The sequence below is a fragment of the Mya arenaria genome, chromosome 6, assembly GCF_026914265.1.
Source record: "Mya arenaria isolate MELC-2E11 chromosome 6, ASM2691426v1".
Taxonomy (NCBI): domain Eukaryota; kingdom Metazoa; phylum Mollusca; class Bivalvia; order Myida; family Myidae; genus Mya; species Mya arenaria.
The window spans coordinates 10,990,786-11,016,281 of record NC_069127.1 but is presented as its reverse complement, the minus strand read 5'-3'; the positions used below and the strand labels follow the sequence as shown (position 1 = coordinate 11,016,281).

Here is a 25,496-nt window from a genome sequence, read left to right as displayed (position 1 = left end):
TTCATCATTTGAGCATTTCCAAATAGTGGGTCAGGTCTAAGTTTGAACCTCTTGAAGTACATGATAAAATTAAAGTGACTTTGACAAGGCAGAAGATCGAAAATGTAATTAACACAGAGAGCATTTCTAAAAAAAGACACTGTTGATTGAATTGCGGGACAGTATAATTGAAGCAGTATCAAACAAATTTGCAAATGTAGCACCGGTCATTATAATAAGTGACGGTGGTGGAATAAAGATGTTTCCGTTTCAAGACCTCGCCTTGACCACGAACCTATGGGTTATAGGTCCGTGCCTTGAAAAAGAATAACATGATGGCATCCATAGCTTCAATGCCCTTAAGAAACAGGCCACTTTACTACTAAGCGATTAAAGAAAATAAATTTATAAGAACAAGGTAGAACAGTCATTTTACTGATAAAATGTTTTATTTTCTGATTTTACTGATGTTCTTATTATAGTCTAGAGTATGTGTAAGAACAGACTGTTCCTTAAAAGTTTTGCACTCAAAATCTGATATAGTTATTATTTAGCAATTAATTTTAAGTACACAACAATGAATTACTTAAAACACACATAAATAATTATTGCCTTCGACGCTGTGAAACTGATGTTGTTTACTGAAGACCATAATCCATTGTCTTTGACACTGATTTTCACTTAAAACGTGTATTTTTCATTACGAAAACTGAAAATAAACTGAAAGTTACTACCGAAAATGAACAAGAACGGTGCGTCCAAATATTCCCGACAAAAAAGACTGTCAACAAATATTGACACGAGGAAAGTTTGTTCGCGAGGAATATAAAGCATGGAAATTCCTTGCGAAGTCGACGTTGCAGGTTTGAATTCTAAGTAAAATAAATTCAGAAAATAGAGAAAATTAAGAAGTAAACAACAAATAACATGCGCGGCCAAATAGTATGTGCGGGCACATATTTTTTTTTTCGTTTTTTGAATTTTAAGTGCGGCAAATCCGACGAACAAATGATCAATTTGTTGTGGCCTAAAATATATTTTCATAAAATTCTGAGTTACAATTGTTTGCAACCTACACATATACCTTTATAGGTACTCAAAATTCACTATTTTACTAGAGTATATGGAATATGATTTTATCACATACGTACCCTTGTTTGTCGTGTAATATACCCATTACGAATATTTTTATCTTACACATGTGTTAGATAACATATCAGACATTTCAATTGGGTAGACTAATCACACACGACCTAGATATCCCTCCGCATTGTTTATAAACAAAATGGTTTAAACAAATACTTACCTCAATAATGAAGCTGTAGGACTTCCGAGAGATAAATGGCTAACGAATCATAGTGCCAGAAAGCATCTTGTTCGAAAACTTTCTGATAACAATGTTTCGCCAACCAGATAATGCAGATTACTAATCACATGAATATCCAGTCGGTCAACAAATACAGCCACATAAGTGACAGACAACACGAGAACATTTCAAACATCTCCATCTTAACAGGCAATATGCGACAAATGCCATAAAATTTCCTTGTCAGTTTAATCAGCTGTCGGTTACCAAAACACAAATACAAATTCCGCAGCACAGGTTTCTCATCACACGTACGTCCCAAGAAGGCTAGAACAGGGGTTGTATTCAATATGTAACTTAAGTCAAATCTTATGGTCATACATGATTGACTTCATTCACTCTATTGGTCAGTTATAAATAACAAGCAACCTGATTAACTACATCGTTCTTAGATCCAGTTAAAACCAGTATAAAATACAGCCCAGCTTGTTCTCTGGAAACATTCTTGATGAAACTTTTTCAACATCGACATCCATGCAGTGCAGAGTAAGGCTTCCTCGTAATCATCTGCATGTTGTAAAAATCCATGTACACTATGAAAACGCTTCAAAGTCATCGTAGAAAGAGACAGCGAATATCTTTTAAATCCGTGCACAGTAAAACTTGACAGACCGATGTAGGTCACATAAACCGCGTAAAGCATGTACTCTTAGTGTGACGTCATCAAATTGTGTACTTACTGTGTTTTTATTGGTTAAAATTGTTCGTTAATTATGTTGTTGGATATTTTACCACACATTTTATACTTGTGACTTGTTCAGCGCTTTATCAGAATTAAAACTTAACTGCTAGCTGTTTTTGTCATTTTCATTTGGAACTATGTATATGGCGCATCGTTGACATTCCACTCATTGTACTTTGGCTGTCAAACAATGGGTTTAGAAAGTGGAACGTGGAACTAAATTGGTAATAAAAACACCGGTTTAAGCATGTAATAAAAAAAGATCTGACACTCGTTGTCATTTTATACCAGATTTTACTAAACACGTCCATGAAAGCTGTTAGTAAGTTCGCCAGAGGCTCGCATGTATTAAATGACAACTCGTGTCAGATCCTTTATATGTATAACATGAAATTGCTATAAAAAATATATTATTTTAAAACAATATCATATATCATCACATATAAATGACATTAACTTTACCAACTGTTTTGATTATTTTGTTATGCTATGTGTTTTATACAGAACAAAACAGAAATTGTTTCCGACTTAAACATTAAAAGCTCATTGTCACAATAATATGTATAGAAAAAAATCATGGCATGTGGCGATTATAACGAAAGTACTATTTATAAATCAATCAAAAGTTTGATATAAATATTGTGAAAGTGTGTATAACAATAACAAGACTGTTATCGATATTGAAGGTATAAAATAATATATATGTTAGTTATTGTAAAAAAATAATAATTGTATCTATGAAATTGTATTTGACCACTGATCTATGAACTGTCATGATATGTGTATATATGCATGATTCTTGTATGCTCATGGGCCTATAGCTTTTTGCATTTGAAATAAACTATGAAACTATATAATATGAAAAGGTTACGATTTCGGTGATAATATAGATCTATATGTTTTTTTCTATACTGCTACACGTTGATTAATACAGCCGCTAGGTTCATACTGCGTGGTACATACAACTTTGTGGTTACTGTGTAAGGATATTAATATTACAAACCAAGCAACAACAAAAAACACACTCGAAAGAAAAAAGAATATTTGTACATCTCGTATGTCCGAAGGATCTACACATTAAACTTTGAACGCTACAGTTTATGATACAATCGGCAAAACAAAGAAGGAAAACACATAGCAAATATTTATACTATATTAAGAAATCACGTAATTCGAAGGACTTATCACAGTAAAGCGCTAACTTCCTTAGGATGGTTTGGTTATTACTTTGCATAAGAACAATATGTTCCATCAAACTCGTATAAGTGTAGTTATAATTCGGAATATATTGACGTCTAAGGTCCGCATATACTGCATTTGAAGACGAAATGAAACTTTATAAGATTGTCTTTGTTTTCAATTTAAGTTATCTTTTTTAAAGTAGACATTGGAAATTTATTTTAAACATTCTTTTGTTATGAAAAGTATTTTTATTTTATTTTATGTTGTATTGTTTGTCCATAATCTCTGATAAGTAATTTGTAAAGCCCATTTGAAATATATAAAAAGAGGCGCTATAAAATCTGGCATATAATAACAATAAAAATAATCAGAATAAGAATGATAATGTTAATAATAATAATAATAATAATGATGATAATAATAATAATAATAATAATAATAATAATAATAATAATAATAATAATGATGATCATAATAATTTGCATTGTATGTATGTATGATGATATCTCAGATATGTTTTGAATCCATTGGCACTCACACAAACTCCCCGAACATATAAACATGATTTTGTACCAACACGCCTGAGGCTTGCTTTTCAATAGACAAAGTCATGAGGCCTTTTGTTAATACCTTATCATACGAGATTTGTTTTCCTTTCTTTTCCTGATAGCACAAATGCAATTTATACAACAATTCTGAGAACAATTCTCACGAAAATCCAGATTTTTACGTTGTCAACACTAACGTCTAGCAAGTTATGCAAGTTCTAGACGATCAGATGTTAAATTTTATTCAAAAGTTTTACAATTAGAACAACTCATGGCCATTCCTACGTGGAACTACATTCTTCATTTTTTAATTTACTCGTATAAACCTCTAAAAATGAAAAATAAGAAACCATACTCACTGTTTACATCCACATTCCACTCATTGGCACTATAACGGAAAAAGCGTTGGAGCATTTTCAACACATAACAAAATGTAATGGCTCCAGTGATTACCCGCCATGAATTTGCATAGGTTATTTGGGACAATTACCTTCCCATAAGATATCTGCAAAACCCGTAAACACGTCTATGAAAGTGAAAAAAACGCCTCGATTTCGTCTCAGCTCTCCCGATGTCCTGGTTCCCAGTTATCTACCGTTGACTAATCTACTAGCTGGGTACCAGTATCGAACGATAACACACTTCGTTAAATTTTAGACAGTTCTCGTGTAGGAGTCAGAAGTCATTGAACTTTACAATTATGAAATTCTTTATGGCCCCTCAATCCCCTTTGTGTATGGAGAAGGTTTACATTAAAACCCTATGTTTTCCTTTTCTGCTTCGATGTATTTATTAGCTATATGATTTCTATGAAAATAGTCGAGAAATGATTAGAAAGTTTGTTCATTTAGTGAAAAATAAAGTCACCAGCATGGCTAGAATGAAGTTAAAAGTCTTTGTTACTAATACACATGTTTGTTTTTCAGTGGGAAATCTGAGCATTAGTTTTGAGGAACCACATAGATCGGTTCTGCTAACGGCATTCCAGGATGTGTCACCAGGGGGTGCATGGCGTCCGAAGAGCTGCGTTGCTAGGCAACGGATAGCAATTATTATCCCTTTTCGTGACAGGCAGGAACATTTGGACATTCTAGTATATTATCTTGTCCCCCTTTTGAAACGGCAAAAAGTGGCTTTCCGAATATTCGTGGTAGAACAGGTAATAACATCTGTATATTGATTCCAACGATTGTCCTTTCCAAGACCTTTACGGTGAATCAAATTAAAAACAACAATAGTTTACCATGTCAGAAAGGTATGGCTCAATCAGAAACGCAAGCATATTGATACCATTAAAAAAGATTAAGGACGTGATAATGCTTATTTAATTGTATTAAGCAGTTAACAGTCTCATTGCACCTTTAGCGTACTACTTTATAAATATATTATATAATGCAAAAGAATTACATTTTGTACAGAACACATTATTTTGGAAAGTTTGGGCACATACAACTTAAACAACAATCACGTTTCAGTTCGGCAACAAAACCTTCAACAAAGGTCGGCTTATGAACATCGGGTTCATGGAAGCGCGGAAGAACGAGGAATTTGACTGCTTCATCTTCCACGACGTCGATCTCATACCGGAAGACGACAGGAATATGTACACATGCTTGGAGAAGCCTCGACATATGTCCCCAGCCGTGGATAAATTAAAGTATAAGTGAGTAGTAAAGGAATGAAGATTGCACACTTGCGGTGAGCTTGACATAGTTGTTTGCGGTTCGGTGTATATGCGTGTGTGTGTGTGCGTGTGTGTGTGTGCGTGCGTGCGTGCGTGCGTGCGTGGGTGCGTGCGTGGGTGCGTGCGTGCGTGCGCGCGCGCGTGTGCGTGCGTGGGTCAAGCATGACTAAATTTGTCTGGGCTGTATTTTGACCATGCATTTTAGGATTTTCAAAAAACTTGCTTTGAAAGTTCGTCATGATGAGGCGGTGTGTCGCGCACAAGACAAAAGTCTGTACATCAAAGATCAAGGGCGAGGTAAGGGGTCAAAGGTTGAAATGATTCTTGTCCGGGCTGTGTACTGACCATACATTATATGATTTGTCTTAAAAAAAATTGCAATGAACTTAAATGGTAAATTTCACGGTTAGAGGTCAAATGTTGAAATGATCTTTATCTATGGTGGTTAATCATGCTCAGACTTAGTTTTGCAGGTACACGTCTTGTTCAATTCCATCTGGCATACCCCCATGCCAGATGAGTCACGCGCTGTGACGTAATACTTTTTTATTTCTTTTATTGCATACTTTAAGTAACCATTATTATGAGATTTCAATAGATTAGTTTCATAAACATTAACTTTGGAAAAATGCATATTCACAACAAAACAAAATAACCCATCCGTGACTTGATATCGAAGGAACTTATTGACGTATGCAGTGAATAAAAATTACTGCGCGTCATGACGTCAGTAAACATCATCGCACGCGCTTTTTGGTTAAATTAACAAAAATGAGGCTTTTTTAAGCAGTTTCTTCACACAAAAAATAATTAATGTATGCTAGAAAATATATCAATCATGTGTGTCCGTTCCGGATAGAAAAATCCGACCCTCGGGCACGCCGCGTAGCCGGTAACTCGGCAAGCCTCGTTACCTGGCAACGCAGGTGCCCTCTGGTCGGATTTTTCTATCCGGAACGGGAACACATGACATATATTATTAGTGTTAAAATTGCATGGAAGGGCATTCTGTTTCTTTCAAAGGCTCTTTCAACGGGCCCGACATGTCGCCATTTGGCGTTTTTTTTCCATTTGACTAATTAAACCAAATCGACCCCAACAGTTTTTAGCCTTGTTGAATTTAAAGTGTACAAAAAAGATATAAATAAAATAGCTATTGGGAGCTAAAGTTCCTAAAAAAATATCACTTTGTTCATATACTTTGTCACATTGCCTTTCTTGTTTTGAAAAAAAAAAAAACACAAAAAAAACTAACATTTAACATGAAGTGCTCGTTACACCACTGCATTGCTGCACCTCCAATGCACAATCGAGACGTCATTTGACCATAGTTAGTGATGGTTCGAGTATCGGTCGTTCCATTTTCAACGCCTTTAACACATTGTTCTCCTGAATTTTACTTAATATATATATATATAATCGAAAACAATACAAGCAATATAATTAAATAAAAAAAATATATTTTTTTTTATTCAATACCTCCTGTTAGGTCTTGTTTGGCAAACTTGACTCGCTTTATAGATTTTCAATCGCACCATACCTTTTATACTACAAGAATGCACGAACAAAAGAAATCAATTGATTGAAATCGTTACAAATAGAAACCTGGATAAGAATCAAATTGATAATTCAGATGAAACTATAGGGACAAACGCAGTATTAAAACGTTTAGCTATGAGCTTATTTTGAAACTAAATGATTGCTGGGGCTGGCGCCTAGGACCGGCCAATGAAATCGGAGTTCGTCATTTTTCACTTTCGTTGACACAATACTACGTGGGAGTGTGGTCTTTTGTTGGGTCAGAAACCTGAGGACCCGGAGGTTACCTTTGTTTCTGGCTTAGTCTGAACTACAAAAACGCGTATTCGCACTGGCTCTTATAGCATTACATTTTTCAAATATGGCTGCGTGCATGTGCATGTAATCAGTTATGTATTTCAGGTTTTCTGACAAATTGGTACGCTTTTTTAATAGTATGCTTATGATGAATGATGATGAATGGTGGAGAATAACATAAATGCTGTTTTTCAATTGAAGTTAAAAGTGCTTGATTAAAAAGAAATTTAAAAATAATGAATCAGTCAGTGTAAGCGCAGTGCAATTTTACAAGTATTTAAGATGTCTGTGAAGTTAGCCTATGTAGCCGATTTAGCCTATGTAGCCTGTGTAGTAAACAGGATGCAACGTGCAGCCTATGTAGCCGGTTTAGCCTGTGTAGAAAACAGAATGCAACGTGCAGCTTATGAAGCCGATGTTGCTTGCCATGAGAGGTGCACGTGAAACAATCATGGGTATCGCGAATGAGTTTGTGCGCATTAAGCACGTGAACATTGCCTTATGCATCGCTAAATAGGCTGCTATGGGTCATGTTCGAGGCATTGACACGTGCACGTGAAACAATCATGGGTATCGCCACTATGCCAGGGTGGTAGGCATTTGGAAACACTTCAACCTCACATAGGCCACTGTGCTGGGAAAACGCTGGTTTGGGCGCATTAAGCACGTGAACATTGCCTTATGCATCGCTAAATAGGCTGCTATGGGTCATGTTCGAGCCCTTAATGATCGTCTTTGCCATTTTTGCAACTCTATTGAATCAGAAATGCATGTGTTTTTCTATTGTACGTTATACTATAATATACGAATGCCATTATTAGAAAAGGCGTACACAATCAATCCAGTATTTCAAAGTACGTCAGATATAGATAAGTTGTCTCATATTTTAGCAAATCATATGTTGTCAAGACTTAGTGCCAAACCAGCAATGATACTCTTAATAATAGGATGTTTTATTTGTACAAGTAACGCTGTTGTAGTCTTAAACAAACTATTATAGTATTTTATGTATCTATAGCTAGAAATAAATGCTAATCATTTTATCTACGGTCTGGCCGGGGTGATATTAGATTTTACACCCATTTCTTAAGTATGCACAATTGCGCACGTTAATGTCTTTTGTATTTTATTTTGTTTGAGTAAAATAAGTTTTAAAACAAGATTAGCAATGGTTTCTGGTTTCTTACTTGTAAATAGATATAGTCTCTTATTACTCATAGACTGAGTGGCAATACATGTTTTAAGGTATATTTATTACGTGATGTATATATTTTGTATTGAAGAGACGTTAATAAACTATCAAATATACTTAAATTGGCAGATCCAGATTTATTAACTGTAAGTAAGAGACATGTTTGTAAAGGAGGACTCTCAATTTTATGGAACAAACGATTTAATGATATTGTTTCGCCTAATATTCGCCTTAATTCGAAGTATATTATAGGCATAGAAATTTATATAAGCCCTGGGCATTATGCATTTGTATTTCAGGTTTATGTACCTTGTAAGAACCACAATATAGCACCATTTGATAATTGATTAATGATATTGAAAACATTATATGCAGTTACATAGATAGAGGCAAGCTTTATGTTATGGGAGATTATAATACCGAAATCCCCTCTACGCATCAAGCGTCAATTACCTTAGACTCGAGGGTAAAAAAACTTGTTGATTTAATGATGCGACACCAGTTGGTCGCTGTAAATGGTTGATCGATTTGTACAATAGCGGAGTTCAGTAATGTACCATATAACAGTACGAAAAAATCTCTTATTGACTATATCGTATATGTTAATTCAAAGTGAGAATGTCGATAATGTTGTATATTGTAAAATGCCAAATGATAATTGTATTAATGTATCAAGCCACCGTCCTATCATTATAGACATGAAAGTACAAGTAACAGTACTGAGAAAAAATGATACAGACATTATAGATTGGATGAAAAAGGTTATAATATAACTAAGTATATTGAGTGTGTGCAGAATCAGTGTTTTAGTGCAATCTACTGCCTTCTAAAGGCTGTTTCCCCCTTTTAAAAATGTTCATTTTTCACCAAAAAATATGTATATTTCCCAATTTGATAAATGCATTAATGAAAAAGCAATGGAATTCTTAAAAGATAAAACAAAATCTTGATAACACTCTTTCATAGCTTAATGTATACATAAAGAAGTATAAACATGTTAAATCGCCATTATATTAGCTATTTTGCTCTGAAACAAAAATCACTGAGAATAGTTTGTGAAGCAACGTTTCATTCGATTTCTAAAACGTGCATCACCAATCACGATATAAACCATATCAAAGCCACATTGGGACCAGACTCTGGCTGTTTTACATAAAAACTTGCAAATTCGAGGGAAAAATGGATAGATGATAATCGTCGAATACAAAAGAAAAATGCAAAGGCTCTGTTTAGAAGAAAACATAGACAACGCACGCAAGGTGAAAAACTAGAAGCAGAGATTGATCAAGCTGCTGAAATTACCAGTAATGAGTTTAAGCGCTTAATTAATAAACGTCGCAAGTTAACGACTTACCAAAAAGTGTTTGAAATGACATTTGGCGACCATAGAAGTAATTATTCTCAAGATATAAACAATGGTTTCTGATCTGTGCCAAACTGACATTGATCCGAGCTTTGATGATGAACACCTTTTAACATGAGAAGAAACGTTGAACATCATCAAATGTAATATGCCAGTAGGAAATTATGTTGACTTCCATCTTACAGAAAAAGTAATTATACACTTTCAAAAAAAGAAAAGCATGTGGCTATGATATAATTAATTATGAACACTTACTATACGGCGGACAGTAACACAAATAAACATTCTTTCTCGTGTCCATAAACTATGTATTATGTAGATAAGACGTTGCACTAGGCTCTATCGGTATTTCATCTATTTATTGCATAATAGACAAAAGAAAACTTTTGTTCTCATGAAAACTTTGCAAACTGGACCCTGCAAAAACAGTTAAACGAATATTTATATACGTACTTCTTGAATTCCTTGAGAATCCAAGTCAAATATCAGGGGTTTTCCCCTATTTATACTAAAATTGTGCTAATACAATATTTTGGTTTATGTATACCAATATCTTGAAAATGGCACTTTTCCTGAAATTTGTACTTGGGAAAACATCGTTAAAAATCTATTTACGAATTTGCTAACGCAGAATATCAATCAAGGCTATTAAGTGAAAAAATGAAGTTGTGTTGTTTTCTGTCTATAGGTTATGAAATATCACCATGTATTATAAGAAAGTTCAGTCAAATATATCGCGAGCAACTCAAACATTACAGGACGGTGGCTATAGCTACAAGTAAAATTTTTAGTATACCCTACATTACTATGTGCACGCTATGTTCTGATCAAACATATTTCATTTCAGAACGTATTTTGTTATTTTGTTATTTTGTCGTTCGAACGATAGTACTAGGCAGTGCCTTTGGCGATAAAACCACATTTTCCTTAAAGGACTGTACACCAGATTGACACCAAAAACGTTTTATTCAGTAACGAATCTCATGACAATTATTTAATTGAATGCGTTACGTTTGTAAAAAATGAAATTGTGTCGGAGACCGGATTCGAACCCGTGTCGCCAAAATTACAGTCCAGCATCCTATCCACTGAGCTAAGACGGCTTAATCTAATAGGGTGACATAATTTAGCTATACATCTAACTCGGCATTATCACTTGATAACAACGACGAGCCAGTGAAGAAATGAATTATACTAGGTAGACATACCTAGTAATCGTTTTAATTGAAAATTAATAGATAAGTTTAAAGCTGCACTCTCACAGATTGAACGTTTTGACAACTTTTTTTTTGTCTAGGAACGAGCCAATTTATGAGAAAATGCATGGAAACCAGTCATTTAAGACAGCTGACAAAAATAGATCGCAGCAATTTGTATTTAAGTTTAAAAAATGATGTTTTATGCATTTTTCTTAAACCGTTAGTAACGGTTTAGGCTATAAAACATTAATTTTCGAACGGAAATATGAAAATTTACTATTTGATTTTTGTCAGCAATCTTATATTATTGATTTGCAGATATTTACGCAAAAGATTGCTCTTTCCAAGACAAGTATAAAAAAAGTTGTAAGAATGGTCAATCTGTGAATGTGCAGAGTGCGGCTTTAAAGCGTGCGCGAAAAGTGACCTATCCGAAAACGGAAAAGTAGGGACTTGACATTACAGTCGCATTCAGTATTTTTACAATTAAAAAGATAAGCAATTTAATAGTTTTAGTAATATGTACCAGTAAGGTTGCTAAGGATATTGCATGCCAATTATAATTAAGATCCTGTGTAAAAGAACAAATAGTCCGGACGGCATTTTAGAATGACTAAACCCAGTGTCGGGTCTAGCACTTCCTAAATGGGAAGGGGCATAACTAATTGTTATGGAGGAGGGCACAAATTATCATTATAAACATATCGAAAAAAATGAAATGCATCATTTTATTGCAATGACATGAAATGAACATTTGCTGTCGTTGTCAATAATGTTTGGCAGATCAAATGAATTAAACAAATAGCATTAACTGATAAAAGATAAACATTTCACAAAAAATATAATGCAGATGTGAAGAATCGAACCAGGGTCGCCGGTTTAGAAACCGAAGTCGCTAACCACTCGACCACCTCAGATACATATTTATCTAGTAGAATAAATACTATATAAACCATGTCTGTGAAGTTAGCCTATGTAGCCTATGTAGCCTATGTAGCCTGTGTAGTAAACAGGCTGCAAAGTGCAGCCTATGTAGCCGATTTAGCCTGTGTAGTAAACAGGCTGCAGCGTGCAGACTATGCAGCCTATGTAGCCTGATTAGTCTGTAGCCTGGTACAACATATTTAGCCTGTATATCCCACATATGATTAAAAGCCAGGATATCTCATGTAGGAAAAGATAATAATGAATGGGTTCTACAATAAGTATGTTGTGTTTAACAAATTGGATGTTCTGCTAACTTGTTGTTGTTGTTTTTTGTAATAGAAAAATAGCTAAAATACTCACTCTGGCGCCGGCGTCGACGTCACGCCTTGCTTAAGGTTTTGCGTGCAAGTACTGATGGCATTTTATCTTAGCTAGTACTTGATGTATAATATTAACCCTTTTTACAAGGCTTCCAAACCATCACACCAACTTAAATAGGCAAATTAGATAACTCTATCTTGCATTCAATACAAATTATGGCCCTATATATTTGGACATAGAATTGATGGTTAACATTTTCGTAGAACTACAATAAAGTTCATATCTCAGTAACCACTGAATGTTTAATATTGAAGCTTTTTACAAGGTTTCCTAAGCAGCACACCAGCTGCAATAAGCAAGTTGGATAAATCTTTCATGCATTTAATGCAAAGTATGGCCCTTTGTTTTTTACTCAGAAACTCTGGTTAAAGATTTCCGTAACCAATGTAACCAATGTATAAGGACATGTTCTTTTACTGTCCAGTTCTTTACAAAATAAAAGTACTACATTAATCTACATTCTTTGTACTTTCTTTTATGTAGAAAAAACTATATCGATCTATAATAGTAAATTAACAGCCACAAGTTGAAAATTTGTATATGCTTACTTTTACGTTGAGTCACCTTGCTCTGTTTGCACTGGGTCGGTTGAATTACCGGATAACCGGGCAGGCTGGGGTTCATACTATATTGTGAGTGAAGAGGGCATATCCAGAGTGAGGGTGCTTAGGATGGTTTGGGAAGCTGGAGGAAGGAGGATGATGGTGACCAATCGAATTTATTATATGCCTATGCTAAAATCATTGAAAAAAGATATGAGGTGATCGGTTTCTAAGGTATAAGACCAACGAATAAGTATTCGGGCGATTTATTTTCATATGAGAAAAATATACACTTTTATATATAGCCTCACCTGGGACCATTTAAAATGTAATCCTACTCCAAGGCCTAACCTGAAATAAAACAATCATTATGTAAATATGTGATGGAATGTAAATACCTAAAAACACCATTTCGTTTTCAATACCTGTACATCAAGCTATTTCTAACAATGAATGTAATTAAAATGTTTGTTCACAAACAAAATAAATCTTATGATATATTTGTAAATTATTATATGTGATGTTCAGTCACGCTTATTCATATCATGTTTTTTCATGATCAATGTAGTTAACCTAGTTAGCTTCTGATAAGATATTGGTCCCTTTCTGTGACATATCAGTAATTACATCCCACTTAGCTACATTCCGACAATGTGGTCATTATTTGGACCGCTGCTGTGACTGGCGGTGCCAGGGTGCATTGTCAGTTCTTCTTTTATCAGACCTTTAAAGTTTGTTTTCAAACGAAATGATACGTATATATGTCATCTATAAAAATTGAAATAACAAAGCATGTATTTCATTTGCCTATAGAACCTGGCGCATTATCAAAGTGATCAACCGAGTCATCTTCTGGTGAAATAATGGCCCTACCTATTGGCTCTGTGTTTCTATGGGGTGAAATAAAATAGTAGAGTATGCAATACAAACGATTCCATACACATTAACACTTTGATATGTATAGAAATCCATTTCGGTCTGGCCTTGTACCCAAATGATCACATTTTAATATTATTGTGAATAATTAAGATAATTTCACAAAACAGTCTTAACGATGCATTGAACCATGTAACTGATACAGTACGCAGTGTTGTCGATAAAACAGATGTAAACATAATATATGTATGTGATCGCAAGATTTACTACATGTATAAGAAAATTGCACGTACAAAAGAAAAGTGCCCTTTACAAACGCAAAATGTCTGAAATAGAAAAGTAAATCAAACAAGATTCCAGAACTTGATCGACCTATCAATGTTAACGAAAGTGTAAAGGCTGCTTATTGTCTTTAAATTGAAAGGCACATGGTAGTGATTGTTTACCAAATAAACATCTTATCGAAAGTATAGGTAACTTATCAACGCATTTATGTGATATATTCAACTTTATTTCGAACTCGGGCTTATATCCCGATAAATGGGTGAAAGGTATTATCATCTCATTGCATAAAGAGGGTAGTCATTCATATATGCATAAGGTAAAAAGTAGTGAAATGATAAAAATCGATTGTATGCTATATTAGTAGATATGATGATATAGTATAGAAATGCCTTATGGATGAAAATGTATAAATGTGGTATCCACGGGTAACTACTTCGAAGTATTTGTGTACCAAAAAATCAAATTGTGTGTAAAAACATGTTTTGACTATTCTGAATATTGGTTTAAAGCATTGGAGTTAATTTCAACTCTTTTTTTATCTCTTTGTCGAAGATCTTGAGTTACATCTACAAAATAATGTTGATTCAGGTTTACTATTAATGATATAGTACTATATGGCTATTGTAGGAAAAACGCCTTCCGAACATTTAGATACTTCGGACGATTATTGTAATACATGCGGTCTTAAAGTAAATACTTCTCAAACTGAAATTGTGGTGTTTCGTAAACGTGGTGGACTTTTAGCCACTGAACATTGGACCTATAATAGGGATGCCATCGACGGAGTGAATGATTTTTATCTCAGGAATGTATTTAATTATACTGGGAACTTTTCCCTTTGATGCATTCGTTTTAACTGTTTTGCATGTGAAATATGGGGAAGTTCCAAATCCAAAGAGATCAAGCGAATACACCTTAAATATTGTAAAATATTGTGGTAAATCCAAATACTTGTAATGCCTGACTTTATGGTGAACTCGGAAGATATCCGTTATATGTTAATATATTTATATATATAAATTATGAAACATTGGATTAAAGTAATACATACTAATATTTTTAGCATTTAAACTGTGTATGAACCAGCTTTAGCTGATTGTAGTTGAGGTAAAGGAACTGTGAATCCAATGTCAAGAAAGTATAAGATGATGATGGTTTCATTTATATATTCGATCATGTTGTCAATACATATCATTATGTATGTTTGTAAAAAGTTAAATGTTGAGTGGTAGAGACCTTTAAATAAGATTGGTTCGGTTCGTTAAATAATAGTTCTGTTTTAAGTATGTATACATTATTTAAATATACTTTATAATATGAAAAGTATACATATATTTTGCTGAGAAGCCTACGTTTATACTTTACTTAACTTAGATTATCTGCGTTCATTTGTTCGTACTCAAAACGTAGTTTGTTTCTTGCAAATAATGCTTGCAACTGTAGAATTATTTAAACTATTGCCACCTTATTCGCAAATAAAATCTAAATTTAGAATGCCCACGTAAAACTTGTGTGATTGTGAATAAATGCAATATTGAATAAAACTGCGCACGTTCTTCAATCGTTTAACTATTATTTAAGTGCTCGTTGTGTATTAAGTATTTGCAAAAGAGCGATGCGATTGCTTACCTTCGCAATTGAGTGAAATCCATTCTGCAAGCACGGTTCAATTTAAATGTACAATACTCTGTTTGTACCACATTTACCTGTCAAAATACTTGCATATCGCAGTTAGCCGCATCGCGGTGATATGCCGCGCACATGTATTCGAAATTCGTACACACTCGGCATCAGATGAACGTGGTGATGACACGCACCACCGAGTTGGCTACTGCGGAATATATCGCCGCGATATTCCACGATGACAGCATTTCTCCCACGGTGATTACGCGTGTCTGAAAGACGTCAGAAGGCAGGGAACACATACGCAGCAGACACTTAAGACTATTCCCTATACGCATTTCATAAGGGTATACTGGAGTCGGTAAGATCATATGTATTCTCAAAGACGGTGTCAGTGCATGGCTCACGAAGAAAGGAAATTAGGTTGTCAGTTCGACAATAAGATGCCACACCCAACTCCTTGGGACCCCCTGTTTGGATGGAACAGGCATACTGCCCTACTTTGGTGTGGCTGGTACGACCGGAAGGAGGTAATGTGACTCCATAAGACCGTGGACTGGCATCTTAGAACATTTAGGTTATCTCCTGGTACCACCAACGGACTTCCATCTCGGACCAGCTTGGCCAAAATTGACCCCCAACTTCTTGGGACCATCTATCTTGGTTGACCTTCTTTTGTGTGGCTGTTACGACCAGAAGGAGGCCATGTAATGCCCTTAGACCAGGTTTTAGAATGTATTGGACATTCAGAAATATAACTTATCAACGCCCAATAACTTCAACGTCTTTAACGGGACCTTGATGGGTAAAACAAACACAGTGAACTACTTTTGGTGGATGGTACGACCAGAAGTAGGCGATGTGACGCCCTAAGACCGGTGAGTGGTATAACATGAACACCATATGTTATTACGTAGCACTGCCCAATAATTCCACCTAGGGCTCAGCTTTGACTCAAAATTGACTCGAACGTATGGGAAACTCATATTTGGTTAAAACGAGCACACAGATCTAATTTGGGTTGCTGGTACGACCAGAAGGAGGCGATGTGACACTCTAAGACCGGATAATGTCATGTAGTGGTCATCCAGGTAAATCACCTTCCACCACCCAATAACTTCAATCTTGGGGTAAAGTGACCAAATTTGTCCTCCAACGTCCGGGGACCCAGTATTTGGGTGAAACAGGCATATTAAACCTGTATTTGGTGGCATGTAATACCATTGTGAGGCGATGTGACGCCCTAAGATCAGGCATTTGCATCTAGAGGACATCCTCAGCTATCACCTAGCACCAACCAATATCTTCCATCCAGGGGTCAGATTGACTAAAATTTACCCCGAACGTCTTGGGACCCGCTTTTGGGTAAAAACGAGAAATGTTAACTACATTTGGCTGGTGGTACGACAAGAAAGTGGCTATGTGACGACCTTTAACAGGATATTATCATGTAGGATACATCCAGGGTAATCACCAAGAACCGCAAAATAACTTCCATCTTAAGGTCGGCTTGACCAAATCGACCCCAACGAAACCTCGTTTTGGGTAAAAAAGCGGAATAAACTAATTTGGGTGTGAGGTACGGCTAAAAGGAGGCGATGTGACGCCCCTATACCGGATATTGACATTGAAGAGACAACCAGGTGTCACCTAGCATCCACTTAGCATCGCCTTATAACTTCCATCTTGGGGTCAGCTTGACTAAATTGATCTCAAACGTCTGGGCCCGTATTTGGGTGAAACATGCACACCCATTGACCTACGCTTGGTTTCTGGAACAACCAACCAGGGGCGATATGACGCTCTGAGATAGAGTGCTGGGAGGTAGGGGTCATCCATGGCTATCGCTTATCACCGCCCAATAGCCTTCATTTTGGGAAAGCTTCACCACAAATACATTTGGGTTAATCAAGCACACCGAACTAATTTGGGTTGCTTTTACGACCGGAATTAAGCTAGGTGACGCTCTAAGACCAGGTGCTGGAAGGTAGGGGACATCCATGATTATCGCTTAGCACTGCCTAATAACTTAAATCTTGGGACAGCCTGACGAAAATTAGTCCCAACCTCTTGGGACCCCCCTTTTATGTAACAAAAGCTCATTGACCTACTTTGGGTGGTAGTTAAGATAATGATACTGGCATGTAGAGGATATTTATGGCTATCAACTTGCATCGACAAACAACCTCTATTTTTGGGTCACATGACCAAAATTGACCCTGGTACGACAAGAAGGACCGGGTACTGGCTTGTAGGGGACATCAAAGGCTTTCACCTAGAACCGTCCAATAACTTCCTACTTGAGGACAGCTTCAACAAAAATGACCCTGAATGTCTTGGGACCAGGTTATTGGGTGAAAGGAGCTCATTGACTTACTTTGGATTGCTAGCAAGACCAGGGGCGATATTTCCATCTAAGAACGGGTTATTGTATGTAGAGGATATATATTATGGCTATCACCTAGTATCGACCAATAATTTCAATCTTGGGGTCACTTTACCAAAATTGACACAACGTTCTGGGACACTCTTTTCTGTTAAAACAAGCACCTTTAACTAGATTGGGTGGCTAGTACGACTAGAATTAGGCGTTACGACACACCAAGACCGGGTACTGGAATGTCGTGGGCAACCTTGGCTATGACCGAACACTGCCCAATTACTTCCATCTTGGTATCAGTTTAAAGAAATTGACGCCCAACGCCTAGAACCCACAATTTTAATTAACATGCTCATTGACCTACTTCTAGTGACTGTAACAACTAGAAGGACGTATTGAGATGCACGAAGACTGGGTACTGGCATGTACATATTAATATAACTGAAGGAAAGCCATTTTTAAAATACACGATTTTAACAGTTTTAGATATACTTGTTTTATCTTTGAGTGGTATTAACCCAAGCATTTTAACTGTGCCAATTATTATTAAAGTGACACTCATATTCAAAATCAATACCTACACATGTATAAGAAACATCAATTTTGAAAGATAAAATTTTAACTACTTACTAAATTTATGCATGTATGAAAATATTTATTACTGATAAGATTGAAAACATGTCTTAATAGCAGAAAGCATGGTGAATGCTGAATGATTTACTGTGGTATACTATAGTTTCATAAGGTAGAAATACCGTAATGTATGCTCATTTCTTTCAAATAAACTTGGTAATCCTTCAATAGCCATTGTTCTGTTTAACCTTTTTTTAACGTAAAACAATATTATAATTTGTGTTCAATCTTATTATTTGGGAGTAAAATTACATCTTATTTGTTATTTGGTTTCAGTGTAGAAATGCCTTGCATGTCAGCCAACTCTCCTGAATATATGTAATCAATATCAATAAAAAAACACTTCTTCTCCGAAATCTTCTTTTAATTGGTTTGTAAATCATTTGCTACTGTTTTGGTATTGTTACCGTTTTGTCACAGACCTAGTTTATACCGAGACAACTAAATAAAAGACAACCTTTAGTTATCGTATTCGCCATTTCACCATCACAATGGCCATGTTGTTCACATATGGCGTCATATTCATCCATCATCCAATTGATTGCCTGAGCCATAGTATTTATTTCATTTTAAGACTCATTTTTATAAAGCAATGAGAACATTGCTTTATATTTGTCTAATCTCATTTTTTTGTTCATTTTTTTTTAAAAAACGACAATTTCGGTCTTCAAGAACTACCCGAATATTTTTGAAAATACGTATTTAATAATTATGTTACCTTTTTCTCATTATCAATTACAGCAATAATCACATGCAAACTATTATTTAATGCAGCAATCAATCATACAATTAATTATAGAATTATAGGATGTCAAATAATTCATTATTTATGCAAAAAGCTACAGAAACAAGCTTAGTAGCAAAAAGGTTTAAACATAAACCCAGTTTAGTGGCCAAAGACATAGAACACAAAATCACAGACAAGAAACATAGAAGAACAGCACAAAACTCCACAAACAGCACAGTGCAAACATACTATATATATATATATATACAAAAAATAGGTATGTTTTTCAAGATTTGTTAGGTACCGCCTTGGAACGGTCAGTAAAATGTAAATTTACTGGGGGCTTAAACCAGTTTATGTGCACTCTTATCCCAACAATCCTTGATAAAGATAAAACTCAAAAGGTAAATCTGATAAAAGTATGCATTAACTTGAGGAAATTTATCAATAAAACAAAAAATAATAAACGTAAAGGTAAACCCCAAGTACTTCTATGATTAGAGATCCCAACTCTATCTGCAGACGGAGGGAAACAATTCAGAGCAACTAATGCAAAAACTTTTCAAAGGTGCGATGCAGTCATTGTAAGAAACTATAAATATCCCACACAGTCTGCCTTATAAAATAAAAGGTTTAAAACTGTATGATCATAGAGTTTTATAATAAAAAAACATCATTGTACTTTAACTGGGAACAAATAAAGAAAACATTATTAACAATAAAAGCGACATGTATTCGCTATTTTTTTCTTCCAAATGATTTGAAAATGTAAAATATTTGAAGAAATTGAAGTCACATGCCAAATCACTCCGAGTCAGCCAAAAACGATTATTGTACACGTTCGTTCTGCATCCACTTTTAATAAGAATATCAGATTAAGTTTACTTCTTTTTAGTGGTTCCATTCCAGAGAGTTGTGTTAAACTTTTTATATATATACTAGGATAATTTTGAATAACACATTTTGTAATATTGACGTTGTTTTAGCAATTCATTTATTATGGTTAAGTAGTTGAGGAATGTATATCGATTAACAGCCGTAATGTCCAAAACTAGTAGCTTTATATAACTTTGTTGAGTGGGTAAGGGTTAGTTGAAGTGTTGCCAAATGCCTACCACCCTGGCATAGTGGCGATACCCATGATTGTTTCACGTGCACGTGCCAATGCCTCGAACATGACCCATAGCAGCCTATTTAGCGATGCATAAGGCAATGTTCACGTGCTTAATGCGCCAAAACCAGAGTTTTCCCAGCACAGTGGCCTATGTGAGGTTGAAGTGTTGCCAAATGCCTACCACCCTGGCATAGTGGCGATACCCATGATTGTTTCACGTGCACGTGCCCATGCCTTGAACATGACCCATAGCAGCCTATTTAGCGATGCATAAGGCAATGTTCACGTGCTTAATGCGCCCAAACCAGAGTTTTCCCAGCACAGTGGCCTATGTGAGGTTGAAGTGTTGCCAAATGCCTACCACCCTGGCATAGTGGCGATACCCATGATTGTTTCACGTGCACGTGCCAATGCCTCGAACATGACCCATAGCAGCCTATTTAGCGATGCATAAGGCAATGTTCACGTGCTTAATGCGCCCAAGCCCATTTGCGACACCCATGATTGTTTCACGTGCACCTGTCACGGCAGGCAACATCGGCTATTATATAAGCTGCATCCTGTTTTCTACACAGGCTAAATCGGCTACATACGCTGCACGCTGCAGCCGGTTTACTACACAGGCTACATAGGCTAAATCGGCTACATAGGCTAACTTCACAGACATGTATTTAAGAGAGTTTCGTATTAGCTAGGCAAACAATATTAACATTCATAAATTATACAGATGATGTTCAGTCATTAAGACGAATCCAGTGATCGGTGGAAGACATTAGTCCGTTATGCTGCCATCCACGTACGTTCTCGAGCAAAAGTATATGCGGGCTCTAAGTGTCACAAAGTTTGTCACATTTCCCATCAAAATATCAAATTCCTGGTTGCAACCTTTCTTCTCTAGCAGTTCTTCTCGTCAGAATGATATTGACACTCGTCAGACTTCTCCGGATGTTTCCGAGAAACGTTATCCTTGATCTAGCATGTCGCGCAAATGTGCTTCACGGAACGTTTCTCTCCTCTTATGTACACAGTGTGTGGACTAGAATCACTGCACTCACCACGCTGATACTTAGAACAGAACAAAGAACGTCACTCTTTATTAATTCAGCTTGAAGTATCACTACGACGCGTATCCTGACTACGAACGGCCCAGGGCCTCTCCAGCAATAAATTTAAACTTCCAACATCAGAAAAACTATCGGCCCGAACTCGATTCCCTCTCTCTGGTTAAAGTAAAACTTCCTCGTGAATGTTCAATACACAATTCCAGGGGTATGTATGAGCGAAACACATAAGCGATTTCAGGTGAAGTAACCTATACTTATCTCCCCATTCACACTCAAGGCCGTGTTTTTAGAACATAGATGTGTCAAAAGAGAACAATAGCCGGTCACAAACTGAGACATACTCAAGTCATTATAGTCAATGTCTGAATGACCAGATATTTGAGCCGGTACAAACGCATGGGGCCATAACTGGGGGTGACGAACTGAAATATCAGTTGTTTTTGCAGATTTACCAGATTTCAACATTTTGGAAGGTGTAATACACGTTGCTATCTCCTGTTGTCGCGTAACGTAATCACGGTCACGTCCAAGTGAAAAAGAAGCCAGCTGCTGTTTCAACGCATCTATCTCGCTGAAAAGACGCCTTTTCTCTCCATGGGCCCTTTTCTCTTCAACTTGCCGTCGTAAAATGTCCCTCTCTTTCAGCAGATCGTTTAAGTCAAGTTCGTTCGATTTTTTTTTTCGACTTTGCTCTGGGAGTAAGTTCTAGCAATTCCCGTGACAATAGCTCACCCTTTTCCTGTAGGTCGCGGATGGAACCTTCAACATCCACCTCGTTCTTCAATCACGCACCAACAGACGCCATTTTTTAAATTTGATATCTTAATAATGACCGCTCGGCTGGAGGCGCGCTTAACAATGATTTAAGCGCTAACACACAGCGCCACCTATCAGAGAATTATGGGAAAAGAGTGACGTCAGAGAGCGCATAATAATTATCGTATTTATGTCTAAATACTTAAATATCTAGTTCAACACAGAACAACATATGCATGATCAAATGAAGATATCACTTCTTTCTTTCGGCTTGTCAATATCTTAATAATCCTTATTGCAAACATCAGTTAAACATTGATTAGCGCGCTCATTTCAGCGGAAGGATGTTATTGTTTAATGTAGCTGCTATATGGCACATGACGGAGGTAGGCCAAACTACACAAGGTCCACGTCGTGTTTTATTGTCTTAATTGTGTTTCAGATTGCCATACAAGGAGCTGGTGGGTGGGGTTCTCAGCATGAAGGCAGAACATTTCTTCAAGGTCAACGGATATTCGAACCTTTACTGGGGCTGGGGCGCTGAGGATGACGATATGTTTTACAGGTAAGCAGGCCTGATTATGAATAAAATAAATAATAAAATTTAATGAATGTACAAATCAAGAATGATATTGCTAGGCCCAACGGATATAAATAAATTCTTCCAAATTGATTTTTGTAAGGCACCACAGGAAAACAACCTTGACTGGGATATATATATGAATATATGAATTAGCCGTATTAACGACTGTAGAAAACGTTGAACCAGGCTTAGTTTTGGTAATGTTGTTACACATTCATTGTTCAGTTGATGGTAGGTAGAATAGCCCATTAAAATTTCAAAATGCTTTGCAACAATGGCAAATAACAAAAACAAATAGTCCCACTAGATACTTTTAAATATATGGACATTGACAGACATTCAGTATAGTATAAGTATTTATATTGAACGAAAGGTAAAGTAATGTAATATAATGTGTTAATAATACATTTCAAATGTTTCAATTCATGGTTCAATTTCGGAGGAAATCAAAGCTTATCTATAAATACTGAGAAGGGGACATGCTGTTGAGTGTTGATTGAATATCTTATACGCGTCTGGATGGATGGAGAGGTGTAACAAACCGTGTTGGGATTATTTCTCCGAAAGTGATGGGAATATGGCAATAAACTTCATATCTAGTAGATGCAATATTAACGACGTTATAAAGTACATTCATGCCGCTTCAAATATTGTGTGTGTTTTATTTCAGTATAAAAATAGTACATATTTACATTCTAGTGTTTGACGACCAACAATACCATATACACTTATGTCTTAAATATTGGAAGAAAAAGGTTACGTTTCTTAAAAGAAGAATACACTTGCTTGAAAATAACCAAAATGTATTCGATAAAGTGTCATATCCGGTGTAGGAGTACATACAATGCATCGAAAATTACGACAAAACAACTAAATCAAGGTCACAATCCTTTGAGCTTCAATACTTAAGGAGTCGGAAAGGAGGTCATGGCCTGATATAACATTGATATGATTCACTGACATCCGTTGAAAAGTTAAAGCACAAGAAACACTGAGAATTAACATCAGAACTGATGACGTTTGCCCAATAATGCCTAGTTGTACTTGTGTCTTTTAAGAAGATTTAACAACTGCTGTAAAACCTACTTTTGTATATTAATTTTAATGAAGATCGGACTAGTTTTTAGATTGTTACGGCCCTTTTAATTCTTTTAAATGTATATTGGAACTATAAAAAACTCACCGGGTCAATCGTAATGAAACATACCAATGAAATTCATATTATTGCATATTTGTGGAGTTTATTCTTTAGTAGAAAACATGTCACTACTGATTATGTTGGTTTTTTAGGAAACAGTCCGACTTTTTAATTCTGTTCTAAAATCACTGTAACGAAACTATAAATATATCAGGTATATTGGCTTTATGGTACTAAGATGTTGGTGTACTTTTCAGACTTTCAGCCTCGAAAATCGGTGTTTCACGGCCCAACATCACAATTGGTCGGTATAAAGCGATAAAACACGCGAGAGGGGAAGTCAATAAAGCCAGGTTAGCATCCGATTCATAATTTATTTGACCATTGCATCTTAATAATACAAGTACATACCGAACAAGAAACCAAGATGCTGTCAGTGTTAACTTAGTAACAAGTATAAATTACTTGGGGATTAAACCTTAAAGGTAGTTGCCTTATGTTTGTTTCTTTGTGTCGTTGGCTATTTTAATAAACTAAATATGTTTTAGTATTACTATGTAACATTATTTATAATGAAATGATATCATGTGGGTTTTATTGCGACTGTGTTTCAGTATAAGATGTTTTCCTTTGTCAACAATTGCAAACCTCCAATAAGGACAAGGAAGTGGCACATTGAGGCAGTGTTCAGCAAACGTTGAGATATACAATGCATCTACATACTAACTCCTGATTATTGTTCTATTTAACTTTCATTTCAGATTCAAGCTAATAAAAACAGCGAAAACACGTTACTTAAAAGACGGCCTCAATACTTTGGAGTACAGATTGGTTGAAACCCTACTTGAAAAGCTGTACACACGTATAACAGTGGATATCGGTGTTCCGCAGAAAAATCAGACTGAATATCCAATAGCGAATGTGGGTGATCCGCCGAAGAATCAGATCGAATATCCAAAAGTGGATGTGGGTGATCCGCCGAAGAATAAGATTAAATATCCAAAAGCGGATGTGGGTGATCCCCCGAAGAATCAGACTGAAATCCAATAGCGGATGTGAGTGTTCCGCCGACGAATCATAACATAGACTTGCTCAAAATGATTTGTGAAAGCGTTTACGCTTGACATGTATTTCATGGCCATATTTACATATATATCAATGTATATTTAGAATTTTAACTCAGTTTAATTATGCTCTAGAATGTTGTGAATGGGAACAGTCGTCAAGAGAGAGAGAGAGAGAGAGAGAGAGAGAGAGAGAGAGAGAGAATAGGACAGAGCGAAGGGGAGAGATTAATAAAATAATTAAAGAAACATATGCAAAAAGTGTCAAAGGTAATATAGTACGTGCAGTCATAGAGAAATAATTGTTATTCTAATTAAAAACAATATCTACAATCAATGAAATATACATCAGAAATCATAGTCGATAATAAA

The 25,496-nt window shown here is 35.8% G+C and overlaps 1 protein-coding gene across 1 annotated transcript; it reads left to right on the top strand.

Annotated features, from left to right (window-relative positions):
- The first annotated feature begins 811 nt into the window (after positions 1-811).
- On the top strand, positions 812-25,110 carry LOC128237555 (beta-1,4-N-acetylgalactosaminyltransferase bre-4-like). The gene is made up of 6 exons (XM_052953147.1): positions 812-842; positions 4,684-4,916; positions 5,233-5,420; positions 22,782-22,904; positions 24,318-24,413; positions 24,822-25,110. The coding sequence occupies exons 1-6, from the start codon at positions 812-814 to the stop codon at positions 25,108-25,110; spliced, it is 960 nt and encodes a 319-aa protein (XP_052809107.1).
- Positions 25,111-25,496: the final 386 nt, after the last annotated feature.